This window comes from Telopea speciosissima, chromosome 6, assembly GCF_018873765.1.
Source record: "Telopea speciosissima isolate NSW1024214 ecotype Mountain lineage chromosome 6, Tspe_v1, whole genome shotgun sequence".
Classification (NCBI taxonomy): Eukaryota; Viridiplantae; Streptophyta; class Magnoliopsida; order Proteales; family Proteaceae; genus Telopea; species Telopea speciosissima.
The window spans coordinates 60,055,036-60,078,154 of record NC_057921.1 but is presented as its reverse complement, the minus strand read 5'-3'; the positions used below and the strand labels follow the sequence as shown (position 1 = coordinate 60,078,154).

At 37.9% G+C, this 23,119-nt stretch overlaps 2 protein-coding genes across 5 annotated transcripts; one reads left to right on the top strand and one right to left on the bottom strand.

Moving 5' to 3' along the window:
* Nucleotides 1-5,397: 5,397 nt before the first annotated feature.
* Nucleotides 5,398-7,917, top strand: LOC122665069 (dihydrodipicolinate reductase-like protein CRR1, chloroplastic). 4 transcript variants are annotated; one of them, XR_006333426.1, is made up of 10 exons: nucleotides 5,398-5,566; nucleotides 5,705-5,827; nucleotides 5,918-5,992; nucleotides 6,078-6,143; nucleotides 6,233-6,328; nucleotides 6,474-6,590; nucleotides 6,935-7,027; nucleotides 7,315-7,411; nucleotides 7,492-7,578; nucleotides 7,683-7,765. XR_006333426.1 is itself a non-coding variant. In XM_043861128.1 (10 exons), exons 1-10 carry the CDS (start codon nucleotides 5,456-5,458, stop codon nucleotides 7,713-7,715), a joined length of 903 nt encoding a protein of 300 aa, XP_043717063.1. In that variant the 5' UTR covers nucleotides 5,399-5,455; the 3' UTR covers nucleotides 7,716-7,917. The 4 variants fall into 4 exon arrangements, 3 of the variants coding, with proteins under 3 accessions (XP_043717064.1, XP_043717063.1, XP_043717065.1); XM_043861128.1 differs by having other exon boundaries at nucleotides 5,399-5,566; nucleotides 7,310-7,411; nucleotides 7,683-7,917; XM_043861130.1 differs by having other exon boundaries at nucleotides 5,434-5,566; nucleotides 5,724-5,827; nucleotides 7,310-7,411; nucleotides 7,683-7,917.
* Nucleotides 7,918-13,225: 5,308 nt separating this feature from the next.
* Nucleotides 13,226-21,190, bottom strand: LOC122665067 (lysophospholipid acyltransferase 1-like). Its single transcript, XM_043861124.1, has 8 exons — nucleotides 20,820-21,190; nucleotides 19,228-19,283; nucleotides 15,190-15,410; nucleotides 14,681-15,089; nucleotides 14,207-14,292; nucleotides 13,806-13,869; nucleotides 13,597-13,715; nucleotides 13,226-13,487 (listed from the first exon to the last, which is right to left on the bottom strand). The coding sequence occupies exons 1-8, from the start codon at nucleotides 21,119-21,121 to the stop codon at nucleotides 13,347-13,349; spliced, it is 1,398 nt and encodes a 465-aa protein (XP_043717059.1). The 5' UTR covers nucleotides 21,122-21,190; the 3' UTR covers nucleotides 13,226-13,346.
* Between the last annotated feature and the right edge of the window lie 1,929 nt (nucleotides 21,191-23,119).

Sequence of the window (23,119 nt, the reverse complement as noted above, 5' to 3'; positions counted from 1 at the left end):
ATAAAAATAACGATAAGGACTAATTTGTCATATTGGGGTGTAATATGGGGGTGGTTTGAGTATTTAAAAAAATCAGGGAATGATTTGAGTTTCATTTAAAAACTAGAGATGATGTGTAATTTACTAATATATAAAGGTGTAACCTACCACCCATTTTTAGGAGTGGGGACGGAACTTTGGTTGGTCGTTATTAGTATAGTTACACAATTTGATTGGGAGACAAGCTTCCGACTTTACTGTATAATGATGAGAATGCTCATTAATTAGGTCTGAGTGAGGATTTTTTATTTTAATTTCTCTCTCTTTAATTTTTTTATAAAATAATGGGTGTTTTTTTAAAGAAAAATTACTTAGATCTACCAAATAATAAAAAGATTTACAAAATTAATAGATATAAAATATGTTTTACAAGTATAAGTTACAATGTTAAAAAAATTTACTAAATCCCCATACGAGTAAAAGGTACATGAACAACCTAAATTACCCCCTACATCTTTTTGTCTTTCCTCCTCTTTTCTTTTCTTGACAACCACTCCATCCTCCTTGCAACCTTGCCTCGCAACACCACCTCCAACACTAATGCCGCCACCGCCACCCACCTCTCTCTCCCTCTCTCTCCCCCTACCCTCACCCTTTCTGCAAACCCACCTCACCATGAGTCTGAATCAAGCATCCCAAGAGAAGGAACAATAGTCGAAGAAATAAACAAATTACCAATACATCCAAAACAAAATACCAAAGATTCTTACATGTTTTATGATTTTTCTCGACCAGGAGACACAGGGTTTGGTAGAGCGCAACTGGAGATGATTTAAATATTAACAGAATTTTGCTTCGTTGGTTAAAGTTTACAAACCCTATTTTAGAGTAGATTAAATTAAATTCATGGAAAATTTCACTTCTTCCACATCAGCGTGTTCATGTTGAATTCTAAATTGTCAAACCTTGTCGATGCCGCAAGGCTCCCAAACTTCAGATTGCCTTGGGTGGAAAACCAAAAAAGTTTATTAATCTCAAATAGAAAGCCTAGTGTTAACTTCAAACCGATTTCCCACAAACCATATTTTACATCCTAACAAATTTTTAACACCCATTTCCCAGAAGCCGAAAAGTTGCAATGTTTTTTTATTGCAAATAGAATCCAAACGATAAGAGAGTCTCTCTTCTTCTGTAACCAAAATCGTCAAATATAATCGTGGAAGAGAGAGAGATTGTTTGTAGTTTCTTAATTTATTCTATGTTTTTTTTTGTTTTATTGAATGATTTATTAAGAAAGTGGGGAGCATGGTGGGGCGGGCTGGGGAAAAGTGGGAGAGCAAGGTAGGGGTGGATGGTAGCGGTGCTGCAGGGCTGGTGTTCAGAGAGGAGGGTGGGATGGGATGGGATGGGATGGGGTGGGATGGGGTGGGGTGGGGTTGCAGGGGAAGAGGGAGGGAGGAACGAGTGGTTGCAGAGGTTTTCCATGAAAGCACATGAAGAAGAAGAAAGAAGGATGTTAGGGGGTATTTTAGGCAATTCTCTTACATTTTTTAATTCATATGGGGATTTGGTAAAAAAATTCAACATCATAACCGGTGATTGTAAAATTTAATTTATACCTACTAATTTTATAAATTTTTTTGTTATCTAACTAGATCTAGGCAATTCCCCCTTTTTTTAATTTTAATTCCTCTTTCTTTAAATTTTTAATAAAATAATGGTACAAATTTTACTGATTACCTCATTAAACCGAGGATCGGATATATATACAAGCAGTCAAGCAAATTCTGCCAACCACATAGAAGAATTTTAATGTAACAGTTTCAAATCTTGGATATTTATAAATTGATCTGGATTAATCAATGTTAAATTTCAATCTTTTTGTAATACTTTATTCCACTTAACCAATTTAATTTGGGTTGAAAGTTACCGTGTGAAAATGTTGTAACCTACTTGTACATCCTAATCTAACCTCACACATGGAATTAGGGTTTAAAATTTCAGAATCGTGATCTAGATCGGAATTGGTTAGGATCATTGAGGAATCGAAAGACCAATCTGATCCTGATTTTTGAAATCCTATATAAAAAAAAAGACCGTACCCAATGCACAAGGCTCCCCAAACCTTGTATGGCACAACTATTATCCGTCTACAAACTTGCATAAGGATGAATCACTTACAAAACCAAAACCCTAACTCAAAAAATAATAGAAATATAAATAAATAGATTTTGAGAGTTATGCTAAATTCAAAGAAGAAGAAGGAGATGATGGTAGGAAACCATTATAAATCATAAAATTGGTTTGGCGAGAGGAGAGTGTAATCCTATATGATGATGGGATAGAAAATAATCATTTTTTGGGGTGTGTTTCTTTTGCTTTCTTTTTTTCTTCTTCAAACTTCCAAGTCCATAATTGAATGTAGGATTGAGTAAGGATGCCCCCAAAAGTTATGATTAAGTACTCAAGTCTAATTTTTTAATTATGTTTTCTTTTATTAATTGGAGTAATCGATTTAGGTGTTAATGGTAAGGTTGCCATTTATAGTAATACTGTATGTTGCTAGAGGACCGAAACTTTTGAGCATTTGGCATAGTAGCAGAGATGATTGTTAATCATAGAGGGTTTGCGTGCATATCAACTTCGTTACCAATGATGTTTGTGTCCACACTATCTCTATGTTGGCATACCCTTATTTGAGTTAGTGGAAATCTTCCTTTTGGAAAGACCTCCTCAATATTATAGTTTCTCTTTTACTCTTCGAGGCTTAATATATTGTCCCACTTGTGGGAGGTTTTTGTCAAAAAAAAAAACGGATGCTTTCTTTGAGATGTGGATTGTAAAACTGGTCGGATTTATTAAAGAATTGTATTGGACCCGAACCGAATTCAAGAACTGTATCCAATAATATTGACTTTGATTCGATCAGATTATTCATCTAATTAAATAGATAATGAAAGAAAATGTTTATATATTTGGTTGGCATAAACAATAAATGAATGGCACGTACAGTGATATATCTATTGTTCCCAAGAGACTCAGATTTGTTCAGTATTATAATTCAATCCATTACAAGCCCTACATTAAACCACTTAATACGCATTTGGTGAACATCTGATTAGGTGAGGAGGCGGATTATATTATTTTAGGGAGAAGGTTCGTTATATTGCCCGAGTGCATTTTTTTTTTGGGTAAAGTACACGTACCCCTTGTAATGCACTCAATATTCCTCATACCCCCTAAGCTTATGATAAGTCCATATACCATCCCTCAATATTCCACATATCACTCCTGTTTTACCCCCTAATGCCATTTAAGTCCACATCAAGTGTTAAATGCTAAAAAATAATCAAATTACCATTTTTTCTATTTTTTCGAAAATTTGAAAAGACCTAATTGCACTGATCTATTTGCTAAAATTTAAAAATGCCAAAATGCCCTCATCTTCCCCAAATCATTATCTTCTTTTACATACCCAATACCACCACCACCCACCATTAACACCATCACCACCGTGAATCCCCCCCACCTCCAGCACCAACGTCACCCACTATCATTAATACCACCAACCATCTTCTTCCCCAGATCGTTTCTCCAAAACATGAAACCCTAAACACATTTTAGGGTTTCAAAACCCCACTGCCGCCTTTAGCAGCAGCCGGCCCTCTGGTTTGATTGGTGGTTGCAGAAGAAGATTCACATAAAACCATTATACTACTCGGGTATCTCCGAAAAACCATTAACCATATCCTTTCTTTATCTGCAATTTTCACTTTGTTTTTATTAATGTGTGTGTTCCCTTGCTATTTCGTACCAATTGTTATTAGCGGGATCCACTGGAAGGGATCTCTACGTCATGCCTTCCTTCTCTCTAATTCTAATTGATATCCTATTGTCACTCAATCTAGGCTCATATTCTACAATTTGGTTATTTCTCTTTCTCTTTCACTTCGGTTCTGTTTCTTAGTTCTTTGGTTTTCAACGTACTGTTGTCATTATTTCAATATATTTTCTACTGGAGAATACTTAATCTGCCACGGTTACAGGCGAGCTTGGCACTGCTCAATGGTGGGATTGACATATTATCCCCATATCATCTTCACCATTCAATGCTACCTGAGATCAACACTATTTGGCGGCCCTCTGGTTTGGCCGCTGCTAAAGGCGGCAGTGGGATTTTGAAACCTTAAAATGGGTTTAGGGTTTCATGTTTTGGAGAAACGATCTGGGGAAGAAGATGGTTGGTGGTATTAATGGTGGTGGGTGGCGGTGGTGCTGGAGGTGGGGCTTCACGGTGGTGATGGTGTTAATGGTGGGTGGTGGTATTGGGTATGTAAAAGAAGATAATGATTTGGAGAAGATGAGGGTATTTTGGTATTTTCAAATTTTAACAAATAGGTCAGGGCAATTAGGTCTTTTCAAAATTTTAGAAAAGATAGAAGAAGGGGTAGTTTGATCATTTTTAGCATTTAACAGTTGATGTGGACTTAAATGGCATTAGGGTGGTAAAGCAGTGGTGGTACGTGAAATATTGAGGGGTGATACGTGGACTTATCAGAAGCTTAGGGGGGTACAAAGAAAATTGGGTGCATTACAGGGGGGTATGTGTACTTTATCCTTTTTTTTTTGGTCAAACGGATAAAATTTTCATTAAAGGAAGGCTTCCTGAGAGAATCTCCTAGAAACAACAAAACTAGGATTTTGGGTGAATATGAGAAACCCCTTAGGAATCTGACAAAAGGAGGAGGAACATTTATAAGATATCACTCCCTCACAAGAACTGGCATTTATATGAAACTTTTTTTCATTATCTTAACAGCGACAAAGAGGGGGTGCCAAAATGCACCCGATGAAGACAGGAGGGTCGATCCCATGACCTCTTAGTATCCCAATAACCAAGGTTTAAAAGAACTTAATGGAGATCCAATCGACCCCAACCAATTTTGATTGAAATTAGATCGAAATTGGTCTACATATGCCTCAACTCTAGAATCCAAAATGAATTATTGATCCCAATTTTTAAAACATTGTCGATATCCGTACTAATGTACCTTATGTCATTGAACACTACTAATTTGCCATCCTTTTAATCTATATTTATTAATATTTTCAGCAAAAAAAATATACAACTAGCAAGGTACCCTTTCCTGTCACCTGGGCTCGCAACCAAAGAAATGAAATATCAGCCTCTCCGTACAATTTTTCTAGGATTCCGCCCATTCTTGGCCGATTGCAGCAGCTTTTTGTACCAATTCTGCCAAATCGGGATCAGCATTGGTTGGACCCGAATCGGGCTGCTTTCAGCTTTTAAAACCCTGCCTCGACCGGCCTTACAGATCAGCTTCATACTTGAAACTGGGACTCACTCCTCAGAAAATAGGAAGTCCTTATCTATAACCAATGAAAATAGAGAAAGGAAACAAAGTTATCTACTTGGGTTCGCACCTAATCTAGCTGGGTAAAGCTTGGAACTGCCATGGCAGCACTGAGCTGCCCATTTCAGCCCACAAACTGTAGGAGTAGTTGCAAAATTAGATTCAGGTCTACCATCTCTTGCTCAATGCAACCTTCACAGAACAACATCAAGGTATATTTAAAGACAGTCTCTTCTTGTTTTTAGATTTTTGATTTCTCATCGTATATGATATGACACACTAAGGTAGTCTTGTTCCCTCGACCTCTTTTTTTTTTCGGTCTCTCCTCCTTTTGCGGTTATGGAAAAGAGGTAGTAATCAATGGTGCAGTCAAGGAAATAGGTAAGGCTGCAGTAGTTGCAGTGACCAAAGCTAGAGGAATGGAGATTGCTGGTGCCGTGGATTCTCATCTTGTCGGAGAAGATATTGGAATTGTTAGTTCTTCTTTCTCTAATATACTTATATCATCCCCTTGTTATCGTTCTGTCATCACAGCATTGATTGTGTAAGATTTCGTTGAGCAGGTATGCAATATGGAGGAAGCTCTGGAAATACCTGTTATAAATGATATCACCATGGTTCTGGGTTCCATCTCTCAGGTAATGGGCTCTCTCTCTCTCTCTCATTCAAGATTTGAAGTGTTTATTTTTCTCAAATGAGCTGTTCTATGGGAGTTCTTCGCAGTTGAAAGCAACTGGGGTTGTGGTCGACTTCACTGAACCTTCGACTGTTTATGACAATGTCAAACAGGTCAATTTCTCTTTAGACTTGTAGATACTTTCTGTAAATCTTTTGCCAAGCTAAAGAGGGATCCCTTCTCTTGTGCTCTCATCTGGCAGGCAACAGCTTTTGGCATGAAGAGTGTTGTTTATGTGCCTCGGCTTAGCTTAGATACAGTAACTGCACTATCTGCGTTCTGTGAGAAGGCCAGTATGGTGAGCTTGTGGTGAGATTGTTTCTGTTATTTTCTTTCACATTCTTCAATTTCTTCCCAATAGGGTGTGCGCTTTTCGTGAGATAAGAAATTTCTCCAAATCTGTTCTTTTTGTTTCATTTTTTTCTTTTTTGCCATCAATGCAGGGTTGTCTGGTCACCCCTACGTTGTCTATTGGATCCATACTCCTCCAGCAAGCTGCCATTTCAGCATCCTTCCACTACAAAAATGTAGAAATTGTTGAATCAAGGCCAAATGCATCAGTAAGTTGAAGAGAATGATGTATTGTTCCCTGCAAAAAAGAATCCTTCTCAGCTCAAAATTGTATTAAATACAAAGGACCAGCAATTCACTACTTGCCATGGACCTTCACTAGGTTCATAGTCATTAGATGTCTTGCAACTAAGCCTAAGCCTTGGATATATCAGTCACTTCTCTTGGCAAGCTGGTTTTAACAATCAAAGTATCCATTGGTTCTATATACCAGGAAAAATTATTTTCTCAGAGAGAAATTTTTATCTATAGTTTTCAGTTTCTGTCCTGGCAATGTGCCCCCAGACTCAAATAGTTAGAAAATGGTATACTAATATCTGCACCGGTTTTACAGGAGCTTCCAACACCAAATGCAGTCCAGATTGCCAACAATCTTTCTAATCTTGGTCAGATTTACAATAGGGAAGATCTTTCAACAAATGTTTTGGTAAGAAGAGACAAACTGGAACACGAGTACTACACTTGTGAAGAATTTAATGACCTTAAGATAGCAAATTAGCAATAGAACCATGTGTAGTTAACCTTGTCATTCGATTTTTGTTTGTCCCAAAAAAGATAAAAAAGTGATGAAGCTTTCATTTCATCATCAAAGAAATTAGTAAATGTGAATAGATTCAACAGAGAAAACACAACACAAAATGCGGAAGAGATAGGTGGGAAAATCTTGTTTGTGCATTATGCGAGCTCATTAAAAATCTTATCCACTAAGGCAAGGGGTCAAGTTCTGGGAGAAGATGGAGTCCGCGTTCACAGCTTGGTCCTTCCAGGGCTTCCCTCCAGCACAGCAGTTCACTTCTCTGGGCCAGGGGAGGTGTGTTTCTGAATGCACATGAAATTGACACTGTTTCTGTATCAACAAATCTTATCTAATTATAAAATGGTTGGCTCCAGGTTTACTCTCTTAAGCACGATATAACAGATGTAAAGTGCCTTATGCCAGGCTTACTACTGGCCATCAGGAGAGTAGTGCGGCTCAAGGTAACCAATACCTTCAAATTTCCTCCTGTTCCCTTCAATTCCTCAGCTCTGCTCGAACAACAAGTTTTATGGGTCTTTCTCCTGCTTTCTTCTTTCTTTGACAGAATCTGGTGTATGGCTTGGAGAAGTTTCTGTAGAGACTCAATCTTCTTCAGCCTCGTCTAATCACAGAGGAGATTCATTGCTGTGGGCTTCAACAGATGAGAGTACATTGCTGCTGAGACCAAAAACATTTTTAACTCCAGATCAATACTTTGAACTATCCATGTCACCCTACACAGATGTAAAAGATAAACTAAGCAGAGAGAATGAGAATTAAAAAAGTGCCCTGTTATTTTATTTTATTCTAAGTGCAAGTCAGAGCATTTTTTCAGAGCATAAATAATTCTGTTCAGCTTAATTGGAGGTCATACTTCTGAGAAACTAAAGCAATTCACAAGACCCAAATGAAAAATATCGTAGCAGTTCTCATATGTGCCGAATTTTATGATCCTATCTTGAAAATTTTTATAACTTTCTCTTTTTAAGTAAATAAATGATTTTGAACCCTTTTATTTATGATTTTTGCTCGATCGCATCACAACCACAATTAAAATATTACACTCTCCCTAGTCTGATTCAGGGATAGGACACCAAATCCAAATTGAGAGAGAATACTAACCCCATCCAGTAGGGCCATTTGCCCTTCCTTGGAGAATTACAAGAAGAAGAATCAAACATACCTGAGGTCTGAGGAAAGTAAAGTGTTTAGATTAGAAAGCCCAATTTGTTGAATCTGCCAGTCAAACCAGTTAAGTTTGCTATAGGTTTTGATACATCTTCACGTGCACCCCAATGGCAACGTACGCTTAATGCATCTCCAACTGATATAAGCTGGCAAAAGAAAAGCCAAATGTAAATGGGTACTTTCTACATTGCAAACCAGAGTCAAAATTTCAATCATTATAAATATTTAATTCTAGAACCAAGAAAATCAACAGTCCACATTATTCCATAACTTCTTACAGAGAAAATAATCATATCTGTGTCAAAAACACAGCAGTAATCTGTATATCATTTTCATTTTCAGTACGTGTTGCGTTTAGGATAATTCCACTGACATGGTGTTTGTATTGCTTAGCAGAATGTATCTACCCAAATCTTCATTTTGAGTGTCAGAGAGATCTTCCGACATAATAAATATTTTCTTATTGACTTCAGAGAGAGCTGACTGATCTGCCACAGTTGCAAGTACCACGAACGAGTACACTAATAAGAGAGGAACTACGAGCAGAAATCAGTAGTCACTCTGCTACTATATATATATATATATATATATATATGTATAAAGAGATAAAGGGAGCGCTAGTCAGTCCCTTGGGTGGCCGCCCTGCATGAATTTTAAGCTTTCAGGCAGGAATCATAACATTTTAGTCCATCAAATTTGTGAGATTTAATGGAACATGATCTCTGCAACCTCGTTGGAGTTCTGATAAGTGGAAGACCGATCTGACCAATCTGGCAATACCAGTTCACTAACAGACAAAATCATACTTCTTTGATCCTTTTTCTGTAAGTCAATAACCTAGAACCAACATAAAGAAAAGAGACACTAGAATTTTCACAGCTTCACCTTGTTAGACATCCTGAATGTCAAACACGAAGACCATCACATTGAACACTTCATCTGTTCTTCAACCACCTTATTGAAATTTCTGATTCCCCAACGCCCATATAAGCATATACAATTTTCATAGCTGGCGTTCTGAATTGGTATTGGACATTGGCACCCCATCAGTGTCACTATCCTATATATCTGTTTTTTTTGCCCAGACCAGTTGATCCTCGTCTATTAGCACCAAATAGCACTTACTGTTTACGCAATCAATAATCTCTATTTGTCATAAGTTCAAATTTTAAAACAAATGATCCCCACTTATTGATAGCCCTCGTAATAAAACTGTTTCCATTCTACTCATCCAATATGTCCTTCACCTCCCTCCCCCCCCTCCCTCCAGAGGGTCTCTTACTTGCTGAATTACCATAAGCAGAAATATTATTCTACAAGTCAAATAAAAATCCTAAAACTAAATCAGATTAAACCATCTTTTGATATGTTCATTGAAGTTCTGTTCTGAGATATCATGTTTGTTGACACCTTTATTATTGTAGTTCAGCATTAGATCTTCACATCCTAGGCTTGTTCTATGTCAGAGGCATGACAATATAAATGTGTAGAACAAATGCCTGTACCAATATAAATGATAAGTCCAACTGAGTTCACTTCTGGGCAGCGAGAGCACCAAATATTTTTACAGATTCGTAAAGAAACCGCTTGTTTTAATATTTAAAACAAGGGGAAAAGAACTCTGTCCATTAGTGTGGCCTATGTCAGCACTCCCATGAGTCTATCTCTCTCCTCCCCATATAAAAACAATTAGTAGGGCTATCTTTCCCTTCCGATGTTTCCCAGTTCACAAGGAAGTTATAATGATTGAGCAAAAGATCTCCAATAATTTAAACCATAGGAAATCTCAACATTTGTGAACCATTCAAGCGAATGGATCCGGTTAAAAGCCTCAAAGTTGATCCTCTGATATCCCTAAAAATGTCAATATTATTAGCTACTCCTGGCAGATAAGGACTATCCAAAAGGGCACACCCTCTGAAATCTGGCTTTAGTAGGTTCAGTCTAGGTTTAGTCTGTTTACATATTTATTAGTGAATACCAATTGGCAATTTAGTATTCAGTTCCCCAAAGTGCAACGAATGGCAATCCTCTTGGAGAATTTTCAAACTTCCAGTAGTTTATGTTCTTATCCCATCAGATGAGGAAAAGGGAAAATTGTAGATGTACTTTAGAATATATTTACCTCGAGATATTTTCCAAAATAGGGAAGGGCCATCGAGAACACCAAGAGCTTCCGATCTCTGCACAACAATAATCCGAAACCAAAAGCAAGCTACAATCAACTAAATATCAAACAGAAACCTCGCGAAATGTTCAACAGTTCTCATTTAGTGATATATCTAAATAGTATTATTATCTGCTTACGAACTGCCCCGCACCGATGGATTAAATACCTGATTTAACGGATTTGAAACGATTCAAGAGAAGCAGCTAAGCGAAAGCGTAACCTTGTTGCTTTGGTTTTTCGGTTTTTTCCCAGAGGAACCAAGATCGTTGGATCCCTTCTTTCTTATTCTTCTCGTAGGACGAAAATGGTGCTGCTGAAAACGGAAAGAGAGAGGAAAGAAATGCAAAGAAAGGCAGTAACATTTGTCCGAGTTGGCGCGAAACCTGGGCTGCAAGCTCACCAGAATATCTGATTTAACGGATTTGAAAAGAGAGTCGCTTCCCTCTCCCAGAATGGTTCAAATAAGCGAATCGGCCTCCATGATTCCGAATCGGAATCGGAATTTGTACGAAGAGGCCCTCATCATGTTCGGACCAGGATCGTCTCCAGGGAGCCCACCGCCCAGGGGGCATCTAGCGGTTGAGCTGTGCACACATCTCGTGCATGTCTAAGAATATGTGCAGTACAGCTCAACGGCAACACCCTAGGCGTGTTGGGCTCCCTGGAGACAAGCTAAATGCATCATGTTCGACTGTATTCAATTTCTTGTGAAGTGTGACAAAGTATGTAAAAAAAAAGGAATTCCATGCATTTTTCAGGCATTTGGTTGTCACGATAAAACCTCATTAGGTGTAGTGCTTTTCTTATTGTTTCCCAACTTCTAGGATATTCATCCTCTCAAGTGTGGTGAGGCAGTGCACCACACTTGAGAGGATAAATTTCCCTTCTTCTCACAAAAAGGACAACCTCCCTTGACTTGAAAGTTCTTGTGAAACGAAAGGAGATTGATTGGGTCACTTGGTCCTGGCCTTGGTATTCCAGCCACATTTTTAGCAAAGCAAGCCCCGTAAACCATATATTCTTGCTCTTGCTCTTATTCAGTACACACCCAATTTCAAGCCTTTCTGGTTTTAAGTGTTTAGATGTTGGGATTCATAGAGTTATAATCTCACATTGGTTCGTTACGATCCTTGATATTAAAGGAGCTTTCTCCACACCTCCTGTGGGTTTGCTCGGCTGATTTAGGACGATTTGGTTTGATCATAGGGTCCTAAATTTGAGTCCCAAGAATGAAGCGTTACATAGGGTGGGGAGAGACTTCATGTAATCGGGGTTCTCCCTAGGGCCTAAACCGTAAACCTGGGCAGGTTCAAGGGTTTTCTCGTTAGCCAAAAAAAAAAAAAAAAAAAACAAAGCTTTCTTCACTTAAAGTCTTACCATTTTGGGTAAGACCCTCCAACCATAATTGTCAAGGCGACGCCTTGGCGTCTAGGCACCTTGATTTCTGGTATCGCTTTGGTTGGCTAAGCGACGCCTTGTATTCTGGTGTCACCTTGGTCACCTAGGCAACGAATTGTCGCCTTGTTTTTTTACCCCTTCAACCGCCTTGATTCGCCTAACCGCCGTAACAACTATGACTCCAACATGAAGATTGGTTCTATTAGTCACTCGTTCACTATCTCTAGCCTATCTCAGAGAGAGAGAGACCAATCAACATCTTGCAAGTAATAACAGAATAAAGAAGTGTTGCATTTCTTTGTTTGCGTCGCTTGGTTCTTCGTCTTCAGGTGTTTCAAAGCTGTTTGATTTCGTGGGTTTGGAGAGGTGAGCATCATCAATGGCTGTTGGGACTAGGGATAACGGAATTTAGGAGGTTGAAGTGGCTGCAGTGGATTTTTGACAAACGGTACAGGGGAGGATTACATAGTATATTTATTATAGCAAAAATAAAATAAAATCTGATGACTCAAAATTATCCAAGAACAAAAAATATGTGAAACCGATAATAAATAAATAAATAAATCTGATGACCAATATGACAATTATTATTTAATTAATGGATAAAGTGATAAATTGGTTATTCATGGTTGGATACCCACTAGAAAACCAAGTTGGCTTCCTCAAAGTTTATTGATAAAGAGAATCAACTTATGAGTATTTCCCTATTCTCAGTGAATGTCAATTTACTGACCAACTGAACATGCATGGATTTGGGTCCTCTGTAGCGGCATAGTGCACATCCGACAGTCTGCAGCGCACGGGCACGCAGCCCAACACCCCACCTGTGTGTTGGGCTGCATGCCTGAGTATGCAAGGCCGTCGGATGGTGCGCTACAGAGGAACCCCATCCGAACATGCATGGCTTGCACCAGCTAGCCCAGACCACAGGGAGGAGCAATCTTTCCAGCATACCTTAACCTATCCAACAAATTTAACTGATATGGGAAAGAACCCAATTAGGTTGCCAAAGTAGCTACCTAATATCCTAAATATGGCCCATCAATAGCTCTGAATAGATTAATACACACTCTGAGCAGCATTCACAGAGGAAATCCCAAAGCACAATGAACAATAATATTTCATCTTGTCTTCACTGAATCAGGTGTTGCATGCCACAGAAATAGACAGTCCTTGCCATTAATATTATTGTTTGTACAAAAAGAAAAGAAATGAACAACATAATTAAAACGATGACCCAAAGTTACTTGTAACCACCCACCCACCCCCCCCCCCCAAAAAAAAAAAAAAAAAGCCTCAACTAATACAGGTGAAGGTGGGACTGAGTTAACATGTGGCAGGCAGCACAACACAATCTAAAAGAGAAACATTTTACACTTCACTAGGGAAAGGTGGAAGAAACCATTACCATATATGTTAAACAAATGAACTTACTCCAGCACTCCAAGACTAGCAGAAAGATACTGTCCCATCTCATTGCTCTTTCCGAGCTTTAGACCTGTTAGGCTTTGCCGGCTTTATGATATTGCCGAGGAGGAGTACTACAATAGGAACAATAGTGCCAATGTAATACACGCTCCTAAATGCAGCAAGGGTCTCATGCAAGCTCAAGACCTAGGTAATGCAGGAAATGTTAGAAATAACATACACAAATAATTTAAATTAAAAAAAAAAATTCTTGACTAGAGAGAGAATGAGGGGAATGCTTCAGATCTGAACTGACCATGAAACCAACAGCAGAACAATTCAAAATCAGTAGCGTATATGCAAAGTTTGAAAATGTGAGTATCTTCCTAACCAGAACCATATTCTGAGGTATAGCTTGCTGCCATCTATAAATAACTGCTCATAAAAGAAAAAAGAAATGTAATCAATAGATGTTTAACATCTTCATAAAAAAACTACAAAAAAAAAATGTGATTAGAAGAAAACCTTTAGAACCCGCAATCATCAGAGCTGATTGAACAAAGAATATAATATACCCAGGATACAATCCCTGCAATTTCATTAGGGGAAAGTACACTTATACGTTAAACAGACAGGATTAGAAACTTGAATATTACAAATTTCCACACTATCACCAGCAATCAAAAGGTAAAAGACAGTAATACCAAACAAAGGAGTGTGATATCGGGAAAGCAGACAACAACTAAAATGTTTGTCGTTCTTTTTGTATTGAATTAGCAAAATTAACTTCAAGGAGAATATATCAAGGGATGGGGTTCACTGAGCAAGCAGTAGGCCAATTGTGATAACCAAATACATCATCAACGAATTGAAACATAAAATATTGCAAGAGCATTTCTGGAATGTATAGGTACAGTCATACTCACATGCCAAACAGCACTAACAGTCTGTGTAGCCAGCAATTGAAGGAAACCAGGTTTCTTCCCTTTCTGGATGAGTCTCTCATAAACATCTAAAGCAATAGAAAATGATTTTCAGTATAGCAATAATCATTCTACCCAAAAAAAAAAAAAACAACCACCAGCAAAATAAAGTGTACACTTCTCCCCCCCCCCCCCCCAACCCACAAATTGATACACCAAGCACAGTGCAAAACAAAAAGAAGTTACAAGATTAGTAGAAGATGGAATCATGGGATCAGACTTCAACATGTTCACGGACACAATTTTCAGTCATATGTGCTCCCCACCCTTTTTTTTACAGGGGGCAACTATTACTACAATTCAACATATTGACATTATAACAAATATAATCATATACAGTTAAGGTGAGCAGATTTGGAGGAGGAACATGCATTCATATTGAAAGGATAGCAGTAGAAGCATAAAGTTGTAACTCACAATAACGTAGCCAAGTGCTAACTTGGATGTTCCACAAAAGGGGCAATTCAGCAGCACTCTTTGCCAACTCAACACCAAGAACATCAACATTTTTAGCATTGTCCCAACGTGGTTTTCGGGAAGAAGAATCTGACCAACCACTGAATCCAAGACCAGAGATGATCATGGAAGCCTCTGAGATTGACCAGATAAAATAATACTTCCAGCGTGCTGTAAAGCCAGACATGTACTGGTAACTGAGCCGTTTCCAGAACCCCCATTCCTGATAGACAGGATCAATAAACCTGGACAGTGGGAAATATGGTGCCAGGTACAAATACAAGCCCATGCATACAGCAGCTTGAATTAGAGCTCTAATCATTGCACCATAAGGTGATGGACCTGACCCTTCCCCCGCATTGCTCCAAATCTGCAGAAGATTAGAACAATAGTTCAGACTTAACTAGCTTCGCATAGAACAATATCAACCAAAAAGGGGGGGGGGGGGGGACAGCGAACCTTAAACCTACCCCCTTTTGTTCTGTCCAGTCAAGATAATCCTTCATTTCATAAACTGGTCCAGCAAAATGACTTCCACAGCAGAGGCAGTAACCGAAGTACTCAATCAGAGAAGGTACCCGAAGCAACCGATTTTTCTTCTGTGCTTCACGCAGGCCCTCTTCTTTCAATGTCCCATCATTGCAATTAATTGCACATGAGATGACTTTCAGAGTCAACACCATTAAAGCTCCTATAATGGGAGGAAAAAATGAAAGAAGATATACACCATTAGCCTAAATATGTAAGGTAAAAAGATAAGGGTTTTGCAAAATGTGCACACACATGTCAATTCGAGATTCCTTTGACAAATTAATGATAAGATACCTCTGTTCTGCCTCAAAAGGAAGAAGAAATTAAGAACATGATCAAGTGATTTGGAGTTTGGCTTGTGAGTGTCTCTGTGTATAATTGTGGTCAAACAGAAAACAAGCAAAACGGCCAAACTAGAGGTTTGCAATTATCTTTGAGCAAGGAAAATGGAATTCATCAAAACTCAAAGTGGAGATACAAGAGAATCTATAGATGCTCATAAATGGATAACCATGGAAGACTCTCTTTCCTCTCCCATTGACATAAGTTTTATAATGTTACGCTGCTAGAACTAGGGTTTCAAATTTTGACGTTGTTAAGTTCCATCATGTGAAATGAATGCTCCTCTATACTGTTTTGGGTGCTGTATGATTAACAGTACAAAGATACATATAGGTTATGCAATTTTTATTTTTATTTTGATGAAACGGAAATAAATTAACTGATTAACAAAGATTACAAAAGTTTTAATACCAACTACCATATCAACAATCTTAGAAGAGCGAACCCTATTAGCTAGTACATGAGCTGGCCAGTAATGTAAGACTAGAACTAGAATAGGTCTAATCCCAGGCAGGATCAAATAGAAAAACCTTCCAATAAACAAGAAATCATATGAGGGAACCAAGATAACAATGGGAACTCAAATGAGGGAACAATTTCCTTGGTTGAAGTAACAAATAGAAAAAAAACCACAAATTTGTGACCTGTTGAAGCAGCAATGATCTTGATGTGGTAATCTTCAAGAAATCAATGTGACAATCAGTTGAAAGAAATCCCTGCAGCTTGTATCACTCTTGAGATCGATTTGAACAAAATTAGGGTTTGGATTCAAGAACCGATGGAATAGGATGGAGAAATGGAATGGGCATCTCACCTATCCTATCTCAAGATTTCAACATTGCATAAGCAACTTTTCTATTCATTCAAATCCGTGTACAATGCTGGCCTCCCTTACAAACTTATATAGAAGACTCAAAAATAGATTTAGACACTAAAAAGGAAAGACCTAACCCTATCCCTAACTAATAAAGTAACCTAAATTGACTAGGCAAGGAAAATAATAAAGGAAATAGACTCAAAACAGGACTCTAACTAAACAAATGAAGTAAATCCCATTTCCTACTTTCTACCTATATTTTAGGCTCATTAAATTGGCCAACTACAAAGTAAACCCATGGGATCAAAAGCGCAACACCTACATAATCCAACCCAAAGTTTATTTTCAATTAAATAAGCCCTTTAGGTGACTTATCTGCATCAGCCAGATTACAACAATGAAATGTTGATGGAGACTATACATATTGCTGTTAACTCCAAATAATAGTATGAGATCTCGTTGTTGTCTCGGTTTCGTGTCCCACTAAGACAAGATACCTTGTGATACATAAAACATACAAGATCCCGACCGAAATCTTGCTATCTCGCCAAAATTTCGGTCCAAATTTCGATCTCGGTTCATTTCGGTCAAACCAGGCCCATTGACTTAAGTATATATACCATATTTCGACCCAAAACTCGACATATCTCGCTGGACTCGACAGAACTCACCTCTCTGGTTTTAAAAACCCTCCAAACTTGTGCTTTTTACTATTTTTGTTGGGAAATTTCACATAAACTGCTGGAGATTGAAGATTGAAGGTTGGACATTGTTGTTTGAAGCTTCAATAACAAAGGAGTTGCATTTCTTCTCAAAAACTACTTTTTGCATAGATACACCATGAATACTTGTTTGTTGTCTACATGGTTTTTATATGTGATGTATCTTACACCGATCTATAGTTTGATGGAGGTAGATTTATTTTTCTGTAAAACAAAATGGTTTTCTTGAAATTTTAAAAATTGAAAAAAATATGGGATCTACTCATTTCAGTACTAGCTACTAGGATCCTAGGACTTTAAGATGGATGGGCATAAGCCATAAGGTAAGTCATCCACTTGTATTTGTTTAATCTATGTCTCTTTCTATGTTTCTAAGAATTATTAACAAACCATGTATGATTATGAATATGATGCCTAATGCATTAAAAGATTTACGGTTTGATGTTTTTAATTCCTAATGCTTAATTAAGTTGTTTTACACCTCTACTTTAATTATATGTGTTTTACTAGTATTAAATATTGTGTGGAATAGCCTAAGGTAGAACTCAACTACGCCGTAGACTACCAACCTAGGGTCCAAAGTCAAAGTACCATTTTGGGTTTGAATTTGTAAAAACTAATGTTTCCATTGTGTTTAGAAGAACTAGAATAGGGTGGATGTCAAGTTTCAGGACCTATCTTGGCCATATGGCTATTGAAACCCACCACCGAGTCTTGACGGAAAAAAATACACCAACTCGCCAAGATCTCCGCTTGATGGCTGGTCAATTGAGTGACTTGAGTCCTAAAACCTTGACTCCAATGAGTCGATGGAGCAACACTTCAACTTCTTCACCATTTTGCGCCCTAACTAGTCTCTTGCTAGCTTAGGCTTTGTTGGCCTCCGGACTTGTATATTCCTCCTCTTTTCTTCGTAATTAAATTTTTATTCATCCAAAAAAAACACTTCAACTTCTTCTTTTAAATACAAATGCATTTTTTAAAATGAAAATAACCTCAGTTAATATCAATATACCTATTTGGTAGGAATTCTGCTACTTCTCTCTCAATCTTCATGTGTTTTCCCCACCAGCTTGGTATTTCCAATCAGTCCATTTTTTATCAATAAGAACCCCATGGATGATGAAACCGGTTTTAGAGGTCTTATTTCCCTTCAACCTCACTTTGAACATTAACAGTACCAAAACTAAATAACATTCACAGACACGAAGACACCTCACAGATGGGGGAAGGGGAATGACAGTGCAGTTTTTATGTGTTACTAGTTAAATTTTCAGAACAATTAAGTTGATGTAATGTAAGAATGTAACCAGTGAACATAAATACAACATTATTCTCATAAAATGAACTGTTTATCTTTAATAACCATAATTATATGAGTGACTTATGCTTAACAAAATAATGTTTACAACGGACTGAGACTAATTGTGATAAAAGTGTTAGCATATATCATCAAAATGAATATGTTAGTCTGTTACAGTGCCTAACATAGCCAAATCTGTTATGATGGTGCTAGACGTTGGGGTTTCTTCTTTTTTTTTTGGAGGGGGGGGGGGCATAAGGAACAGACACAGAATTTTGTTTTGCCACATCTTCACACATGGCAGCCAAGATAGCAGCCCATTGGGTCTACATTGCCCCACATCACACTCTTTCCACATTGCAAGTTTTAGGTGCCAACATGTCCCTGATCCAGAGGGTCAAAGCATGTTAGCCCTACATAGAAAAAGCAACCCAGAGTCACTGCAGTCATCAGAGCTCACAGCATTAAAACATAAAGAGTTCCAAAAGTATTTGAAAGGGAAAAAAAAATTTAAGAGCAAGTGATTATCCATTAGAGATATCTTTCTCAGCCTTTTGGACATATTCAAGCACAACTACAGAATCAAGCTTTTGGAAGTTATAGAAAGCCCTCATCCTATTAAGTAAAAATGAAATAATCATCTGAATGACCTGTTCAAGGAGTAAATACAACATATTTGTGAGGAAGTTATAGAAGGCCCTCATCCTGTTTATATTAAAAATGAAATAATCATCAGAATGACCTGTTCAAGGAGTAAATACAACACATTTGTGAGGTTTGGAATGGTGTTTACCAGTAGCATCAATGCCTCCTTCCTTCCATGCATCTCCACTCATGTAGTATACATGGCTACAAAAGAAAAGGAAGAGTCAACAATCTCCATACATCTCCACTCATGTTGCATACATGTCCACAAAAAGCCAAAGACGCGTCAACAATCCTTAAATTTTCTCTTTTTATATCCACACCTTTATTTTAGAGCAAGCAGGTGAACGCTTGCTGGGAATAAGACGTTTGGCTATAACTAGTTCCAAGTATGTAAATATCATAAATAAAAGGAGTATATCTTTACAACTCATTTCACTGGGAACAGAAGTTCTGACAGAACCCACAAAAGGCCCACTGATCTGAAATTCCTTCTGAAGGCCAACACTAATCAAGTAAAAGGAACCAATGTCCACTCGTAAGTCATATCTTAGGTATATGCTGATGGAAGTCTTCAAATATATATATTTTTTATTTCTCAACTTTCAAGTGCCTAATGCATCGCAAATTGGAGTCATGGGACAAATAAGTGCATGCACTCTTTTTAACCATAATTGCAAGCACTATAAACAACTCCCCAATATTCTCATTCTTTCAACACAAATTGGAGTCATTGTACCATATACTGACTTCCCATGCAAAGAATACATTGATTTTGTCAAAACTAATGATACGCTCTAGTTGAATAGGCATATGATGTGATAAAGGTAAGCTCGTAGTGCAAGAAAATATACAATCCTAATGTAGGAAAAGGAAGTGCATGCGCACACATAACACTGAGACATTTTTTAATACCTACAAGTAAAATTGGAAAATAAACTGGATCGGGCATTAGTAACCTAATGGCATAACATTAGTTTTTCCTCTAAAAATGATGGATATCTTACAAAAGTATATATGGAAAAGCAATTGCACTTTCTCCACTGTAAAATAATAGGAAATAACACTGGAACCAAATTAGTAACCGCAAATTTCTGTTAAGAGATATGAAAGCTGCACTTCCTGCACAACGACAATGGATATTTGAAGAAAGCACAACAATACTAGGGTAATGGCCCGGAAGGTAGTCTGGACCTTAATCATCGCAAAACTACAGAATAGTAATTTAAAAAAATGTGAAAAGAATAAAAAGTGTATAATTAGAAAAGCAGAAAGCCAGAGAACTTCTATATCTATGTTAGGAAACTAACTAATTGCTGGTATAGTACCAACAATCCAAGTAATAATCTCTTCAGTCTTGAAACACAGTGGAATTTTAATTTCCAAACCAGAAAATCCTAAAAGTAAATTTAGATCTCGTGGACTAAACAAGTCTGACAATAGTCCTGTGTCTGAATCGGACACGAAGAAATTGCCAGTTTGCAATGGAAAGCTACTAAAGTAGCCAATAAAACATAAATAATCAATGAAATCTAAGTCTTTGAACTGGACTCTTTTAAGGTCCTTCGTAGAATAGCAGCGCATACACAGCTCGATTTAAACGAATCGCGCTCTAATGCATTCAAATTAATAAACGGATCCAGAGAATAGACAAATAGAGAGCAGGATTGCAAGTTTAATACTCCCAAAACCAGATGAAAGGAGAACAACTAACAGATTCATCCAGAGGCAATAGCATACCATCCAATAAGATAACCGAACCCGGCGAAGAAAGTGATGGCTCCACATCGACGGCGATAGAAGACCATCGATAAGTATCCTATCAACATTGGAACTAAAAAATGAAGGTTGGACGAGAATCCGAAAGACAGGTAAGACAAAAGAGCTCCAGAGGCCGCCGCGTAGATATGCTTCGGAAGTGTTCCGGGGACAAATCTCCGTAGAAAGCTCACCGGTATAGTAGCGATGAAACAGAGAAGAAAGCGAAGGACGGGAATTGACACTCCAATTGCCGACGCCATGGATTCCATGTCGAGCTCCATGGCTCTCTGTGACTGCAACTAAACGACTTCTACAAAGTTAAACTAAGCTCTAGTCCTGAACTCCTGAACTTCCGGTAGAAGAAAGAGCCGAAGAGGAATTTTCTTTTTTCTTTTTCTTTTCCTTTTTTTTATTAAGATTTCGTGATTCGTTAAGGACCGACAATCTGACTCTGTATTGGGTGACCTCTTGCGAACTATCAATATTTAAATATCGGATTGGAATCAGCTTATAAAGTTGTATCCGTTCTCGATTGGACTTTTAACTACTAACACGAATCCGACGTTTGAAAAGCTTTCAGCGCAAGTGACAGTGCAGGTTTAGATCGCGTGCTACACCGACTCATGGCCGTGGCAGTTAACGTTAATTGACATCCATCTCATTAAACTAAAATAAAATAAAGTGACTTCCATCCTCGTGAGTCGTTACCATGACAACTCAGAAAGTGGATTAAATTTTAATTAGTGCATGTAATGGTAATATAATATAAAAAAAATTTAATTACCCAAAAAAAAATTTAATTAAGAAATGTGGCCCAAACCGCTACGGCGCAAGGGTGCCAAATTCAAACAAAAACTGTTTAGAGTGTTTAATAAAGGGTAAAGTACACGTATGAGACATATCCCCTGTAATGCACCCAATATTCCTCATATCCCCCTAAGCTTCTGATAAGTCCACGTACCACCCCTTAATATTCCGTGTATCACCCCCTACTTTACCCCCTAAAATCATTTAAGTCCAAAATACTAAAAAATGATCAAACTATCCTTTCTTCTATCTTTTCTAAAATTTGAAAAGACCTAATTGCCTTGACCTATTTGCTAAAATTTGAAAAAACCAAAATACCCTCATCTTTCCCAAATCATCATCTTATTTTACCATGTAGATACCCACCACCACCGCTTTAGAACGGATATGCAATGATTCCGCAGTGATTCCATTCACCTACTTCGGCTTCTCGTTATTAAGGTAAAGGTTCTGTATTATAAATTACATAATGTAAAGTAAACATTTTTTGGAGTGGAAAATGAAACATTTGTTGATAGGTAGGTGGAGCAGAGCGTAACGAATCCTAGTGGGTCTCTTGATTGCTTCCCTCTCTACCTGAAGAATCCGGAGTAATTTCGATGATGAGGGTTCTAACTGTAAATTTAGTCTCTCTCTCTCCTCTCTCTCTCTCTCGAATTTCAGTTGATTACGAAAACAAGTTTTTATCGAACTCTACTATGTAGAACTCAAAAGCCAAGTTTAAAAAAATGCTTTATTCATATGATTTTAGTGTACATACGATCAATCCACAACCATCCACTATCAAATATTCAGATCTCTCACGTTCAATGCAAGGCCACAAGTTAAAAATATTCAGATCTCATGTCCTTCTGTAAACACAACTAGATCAACCGCGAAATAAAATACAATGAATATTAAAATAAAAAAAAGAGGGAACAAATGAAATCCTAAGCTAAGAGGAAATGATTGAATGATGGACTTTAGATCAACAAGGCAACAACAACGGTGTCGAAAAGGGCAGAACCTAAGACTGCAACTCTGTTGAGTGAACCGTGAGCGCCTGAAGGAGTCGTCACAGCTGGACTATCCGCAGGTGCAAGAGGTGGTGCGGGAGGTGAGGCAATGCTTGGAGACGGAGATGGAGCCATCTCAGGAGTCGAGACTGGAGCGGTAGTTGGAGTCGATGTGGGAGCGGGAGCGGGAGCTGGGGGTAGCCACTGAAGGTGCTGGCGTCGGTGCAAGGGGTGAAACTGCCGGTGGTGGGTATCTACATGGTAAAAGAATATGATGATTTGAGGAAGATGAGGGTATTTTGGTCTTTTCAAATTTTAGCAAATAGGTCAGGGCAATTAGGTCTTTTCAAATTTTAGAAAAGATAGAAGAAAGGGTAGTTTGGTCATTTTTTAGCATTTTGGACTTAAATGGCTTTAGGGGGTAAAGTAGGGGTGGTACGTGGAATATTGAGGGGTGGTACATGGACTTATCAGAAG